This window comes from Lampetra fluviatilis, chromosome 31 (assembly GCF_964198595.1).
Source record: "Lampetra fluviatilis chromosome 31, kcLamFluv1.1, whole genome shotgun sequence".
NCBI lineage: Eukaryota > Metazoa > Chordata > Hyperoartia > Petromyzontiformes > Petromyzontidae > Lampetra > Lampetra fluviatilis.
Window position 1 is genome coordinate 9,212,698 of NC_136305.1, and position 6,000 is coordinate 9,218,697.

General features: G+C 45.6%; 1 protein-coding gene across 1 annotated transcript in view; it reads right to left on the reverse strand.

Moving 5' to 3' along the window:
- The window catches only part of LOC144943523 (uncharacterized), a 77,228-nt gene extending 73,010 nt beyond the window's left edge, over positions 1 to 4,218 (reverse strand). Inside the window, exon 1 of the mRNA XM_078871051.1 lies at positions 3,887 to 4,218. Coding sequence (XP_078727177.1) covers positions 3,887 to 3,974 — 88 coding nt within the window. The 5' untranslated portion in view covers positions 3,975 to 4,218. The remainder of the gene's footprint in view (positions 1 to 3,886) is intronic.
- Positions 4,219 to 6,000: the final 1,782 nt, after the last annotated feature.

Consider the following 6,000-nt stretch of genomic DNA (forward strand, 5'->3'; position numbering starts at 1 on the left):
GTTCCTTATTTTCTTGTTATTGTGAATAGTAACTGGTTATCTGAATACACTGCCACAGATGAGTGTTGCTTGTGCATGCACAGCCCAAATCCACTGCTGGATGAGGGCCTCCCCACACCATACGAGTCATGGGGGCTATCTGACCGTACTTCACTACGCTGGTAAGTGCCCGTTGGGGAAGGCAGGGAAACATAAAACTGTCAGCACAGAAACACACTACAACATTCGATTTTGGCGCACTGCCCTCTGCTGCCCGCAGCCTTTAATACATGGTATGCATTGTGGCCACACCCATTAGCACTATCCAGCCTGTAGCCTGCTTAGCTTCCAAGATCACTCCAGCTGAGTTGGTCGTAGACAATGGAAAGTTTAGTAACGTCACTGAGTGTTGTGAACGCAGGCGAGGCACACTGAGATGCACGCGGAGCCATTTACCAAAGCAAAGTTCTGTCTGAGGTTATCAAGCACATTCCCTCGTTTGCAATCCTGACACGGTGAAGGCAAACCGGTGGAGTCACGTTTAGAAACCAGCAAGCCAGCAGGGTGGCTGACACTTTGGCTCGGTGCCCTCAACATAACAGCGTGGCTGGCATGACAGAGATTAAGTACCAAAGACCAAGGAACAAGTAAAAAAGCGTGGCCTCGAGGCTATAACAAGAGACCCGATGATTACAACAATCAATCCATTCGTTAAAAATACATAAGAAATCAATTTTGTGGTTATTGCCCGACCTCCCTCATGTAATAATAATGTAAACCAGAACTATTGTAGTAAATCTTTGAGCAAAAAATAATAATTTGCTTGTCCTATTACTGCCCTTGCTGTGAAATGAGCAAAGTTTGAATTGATACGTGAAGAGAAAATGTAAGCAAGACACACATTATTACAAGGACTCTGCACTGTCTCCTAACTAAACACATTTATACAACAAGAGTCCTGACTTCACGTAATAAATCGACTTAAATAGCTTTTTTTAACATGCATACTTTTAACATATAGTTTGAATTTAAGTTATAATATACACAGTACATATATGTGTTATCATACCTACTTGAAAAATATTATAACAAATTCTATAAATCTGTACTTCCTTGCCTTTTGCTAAGCATTGCGCCTTTAAATAATTCAGTCCACGAAATAGCATTCAGTTTGTTAAGAAAAAAACATTCCGTGAAAAATATTATTAAAACATTTTTTTTAGCTAAAATAAGTCTGAGCAGCAGGGTGCAACGTGCATGAGCCAGTACGGCCACGCCAGTAACGACTCTCACGAAAGCAATACTTTGTCGTGGCGTTTTTAACGGCGTATACTCAGCTAAGCCTGGAAGGGAGATTGTCCGGGATTAGCACTGTGCAAGAAAACCAGAGAACAACTTCGACTGCTCCGCCAGTGACGAACTAAACCACCTCATTGCTCGACTCAGTGGGGGTCTCCGTTTTCTCCACTCGGGTTCTCCTTGGCTTCACTGCTCACTGCCCTGATCACATCAGGCTTAGATTAAGTCTGATGGGTTAATGGTTTTTTGCACTCACTACACACAAAGTGCTTGCCACAAATGAACCGCAATACCTCTCGCTGATCTCGTCGAGGAGCAGAAACCATCACGCAAACTCGCTTTTGGCTGGCCATCGAACAAAGGCGGTCACTGCATCGCACGTTTTCAGATGTGCATCTGCGGCCGTCTGGAACGCTCTTCCGACATTACGAAGCCACTTGAACTATGCACTTTTAAATCTAGATTAAAACTAATTTCTTTAGAACTGTTTTTGTGTTTAGTTTGTTGTCATTCGCCCGCACCCCCGATGAGCACGGTTGGCTACGTACGGTGCGAAAGAAATTCAACATTCATACGTCCATACATTGCCTAAATGATTTGGTTTTGACACCAAGATCTACCTTCTGATAAAAATCTGAATTGCGAAACAAAATAGCCATTTTTACACAGACAGCCTATTTAATAACAGAAAAAGAACGATTGTATGGTTTAAAAAATGCTCATAAATATTAGAAGGCAATCTTGGAGGGCTAACAAGGAATTTTACATTATTTCTCAAACGTTACAGAGTGATAAATTCAATCTTTGCAGCGCATTTGTATCGCTACAACTTTGAAAAAACGGCCACCTTTGCTTCCAAACTACAATATTCAACCCTGCCTGTTCTCGCATCCGGTGTAAACCAGCCCGTTGCACTTGCATGCCTCTTGTGTGTCAGCAGCGCCCTGCACTCCTCGGCGTGGTGATAAAGTAGCCAAGCTCCTTTTACAACCACCGACGCTGCTCTGTCTTCCCTGTGCCACTGCGCAGAGAGGGCTTTAAATTCCCAGCTCGGAGGTTGCGCTCCAGGGTAGATGCACGCACATCCTGCTCCACACAGTGGCTGAGCATAGAACACAAGTGGATATGCAGGTTTTGCCACGTGCCGCGTGCGGTACAAGCTGTATTTATACTATACAAGTGCTATAAACAAATAAATAATACAAATGAAAACATGAAATAAGCAACATCAAACCCCCCCCATTCGAGCTGAAGATTTTTCCCCCTAACTTTATTTTCGGATATTTTCCCAGAACTTTAGGAATCCAATTGCAGGAAAAGAGGGATTTATAAATTTGGTTACTGTAAACATTCTTTATTTATCTTACACACTTGGGAGACGTTACGGTCTCACAGATATAAAGAGGACCTTTTAACTTCAAAAATCTAAGAGCACTTTGCAAGCCTATTTCTGTTCTAAAGTTTATTTGGTGTTAATATTGTGCCAAAAATACTTTGGCGTTTTAAAAGCAAAAACATTAATCCTGAGGATATTTTTTAAAGAAAAGTTTATTTAAACTATGGCACTTATGGTATGACAGCAATTGATTTAGCGTGACCCGTAAAGCCACTACAGCAGGGAACATCTCAATGAACGCTCACCTGTTTAAATAAAGGACATCGATCAATCAACCCGCCAGTCACCCCGCAAGTTCCACCAAAGCACGAGTGAACACAGTTCCACCAAATGAATGCAGTGTGTGGGGTCCACTATGCAGCAACGGTGCGAGGTAAGTAATTCCGTAAGCCAACCAAGTCAGGCTAAAATTCTCACTCAATAGAAATGATGGACGGAAGAATGCACCTGAATTCTTTTTTATATAGCTCTTAACTGAAAGGCGCAGTCACTGCGTTCACGTTTTTTTACGGCTGCGTTTTTTATTTAGTTTTCCTGAACTGCACCGCATGCCACATGCACAGCAGCAGCTGATGATACATCAAAAACTCATCCCAATTGCTCTGATAGAGCGAATGCAACGGCCATAACTTTTTTACACATTCACTTTTTCACTCCCCAAATAAGCATCGGTCATCACAATTTTACATCCCCTTATTTAAACTCTGACAAAATCCCGTAACACTTTTCACACAGACCGCGATGTTCATGCCAAATTTAACTAAAACCCTCCCAAGTGCCCGATGCATTCAGAGCCGCCACCGCGCGTGAACTATGCAGTGCGGACAAAGGAATACATACACCCGTGGTATTTTACGACACACGGTGGCTTTGTTCCCATGACCAGACTGCCCTCTGCCACAATTAACGCTCACAAATTGCCCCACCGAGCGGGAAACCATTCAACTGTAGGGCTCGTGGCAACATTTGCCAGTTTGCATGAACATCGGCATCTCGCACGCATCGCTTGTCACGAGAAAATGTGTAATTGCACGAAAAATCTGCACGTTGACGGGCGAATTAAAATGAACAAAACGAAACGTTCGTTAAACGCAAAGCTGTCGCCCCCTTCTGCAGTGGCAGTGCCACTTTAACCGAGTACAAAGTTGCTCGAAGGGGACCGACACCTGGAGGCAGGCTCCAGGCTGGAGTGCGAAGGCCATCGTCACTTACAGAGGTCGTCCTCTTGGCACCTGACGACCGTCACCGCCGCTAGCAGCAGCACCACTCCCAATTGCCGTATATCCACAGAGCTGAACATGTCTACACCGACATGCAGACTCTTTGTCACGCCAACAAAGTGTAGTCCTTGCGAACTACCGAGGAGTCATATGTTTGGGGTCGGACCGTCTGCCAGCAGGTTCTCCACAGCAGAATGAATACCAAGGCTTGCCTTGCGCAGGGCTGCACCACACCGCTTTAACAGCCGGGTAAAGTATTCCTCAGCAAGACCCCCAACATGGCTGTAATCCGATCCTTTCAGCGGGCCACTTAAATTTTACCCTCCTCATTACCGCCCGGTCCCAGCTTTAGCGAATTATTCCGCTCAGCGGCTCGGCCAGCGAATCAGAGAGGGCCGCGGACGCGTCCATATAACGGGAGGACGGCCCAAGGAGCACCGCGACTCCTCCCCGCTCTCAGGAGTCTTATTATACGTCTGCTGCCCAAACTGCATTCTCTAACGTTCTTGAAAAAAAAAACCATACTATTAAAATAAAACAGAAACGACCTACTTTGAGGTTTCACATTTTTTTTTTAAAGAAAAGTTACGGAGTAAGGAAAACTTTAGGCATTTTGACTTTTTTTTAGTCACCATGTTTTCATGGACAATTGAGAGTTTCGTGAATGTGCAACACATGGTACAGTACTTGATTTTACTTTTGTGGATAATTCTTTTTTAAATAAAAGTGACATGTGACAACGAAACTTAAGGGACAGGGCGTTTCAATGGCAGAACTTTTCACCGTGAGTTAGCCACCAGACCAGCAAACATAGTCGGTGGACCTAAAACCTTTCAAATTTTGCACAAATTTCTCATGACAAGTCTGCTTCAATTACTTTAGCATATAATTTTCCACAAATCTGCTACCGCCGGTTTTCTAAAGTTTGTATATCTTTACCACCGCAGCAGAAAGATCCACCCATGCTAAATTGGTGTTGAACTCACTCTGTAGAGGTAATTAAGCAGTGCATTTCCTGCATTGTAAACTCCCTCGACTCACCCATGGCTCCCCGTCGGCCCAGTCAACACATGGTGTAGGAAAACAGAGCTGCATTTACCTGATGCCTGACGCATCTCATACATGCACGAGCCACTTTGCTTCTCTAAGCCATTCCACGATTCAACTGTCGGAATTTTTTTCCACGCGTGTGTACCAGTGGACAGCTTCAAGCAGCCGTCAATCTTTACATCGAGGTAGATACTGAGCTTCTCCATTCAATGCCTACAAGAAGCTCCCAACACATGGAGTGAAACGTCGGACGGCACGTGGTACCAATCTAAAGAAGAAAAAAACCAACCCCACATCGCCATCCGTGCTCACTGCTTCGCCGTTCGGGCAGATGCAGTGGGTTCATACTCGGCACCGGAGGCGTGACGCGCGAAGGGGGGGGGGGCCTGCGGATCCTCACCGCTCGGCGAGACCGTGAGGGCCTCTGCCGCCTGCCAGGAACTCCTCTCCCGCCCCGGCGCTGCCCCGACGCAGCCTCCCACGTGGCACGAGAATTCCGGCATCAAAAGATGCCACGTGGCAGATCTAGCGACATGCGCCCCCAGCACAAATCACGAATCTCGTCGGGGTTCGATTCGCACACGTCCTGCTCAACCACCGAATGCGTGTCGTGCTGTGTTTGACGCACTGCAGGCATCGCGACGGTGGGGAATGGAGCAGTGGTTCGCGCACTGCGCAATGAACGTGGAGATATACGTTCTATTCCTCACCGCAGATAATGTTAGTGACATAACCCTATCCAGACTCCCCATACCGCCCCGGCTCAACCCTTTCTGCAACATGCACCGACTGGCATGGTGAAGTATAGTCCAAAAAACCCCCATGAATGACATGGGAGTGGGAACGTCGTCACCCAGGAGTGGATTGACAATGGATTGTAACTTATAATTCTAATAGTATTTAAAGTTTAGTTATAGTGGGGCGTGACAAAATTCTGATAATACACTGTGGTTGCTGCTGAACACAAGCACGGAAGCAATTTGTCTGTACTGCGGCCAGACTTATTTGGTTCCATAAGTCGAATTTAGTTTAATGTGCTGCCGAAACCTGCAAGGA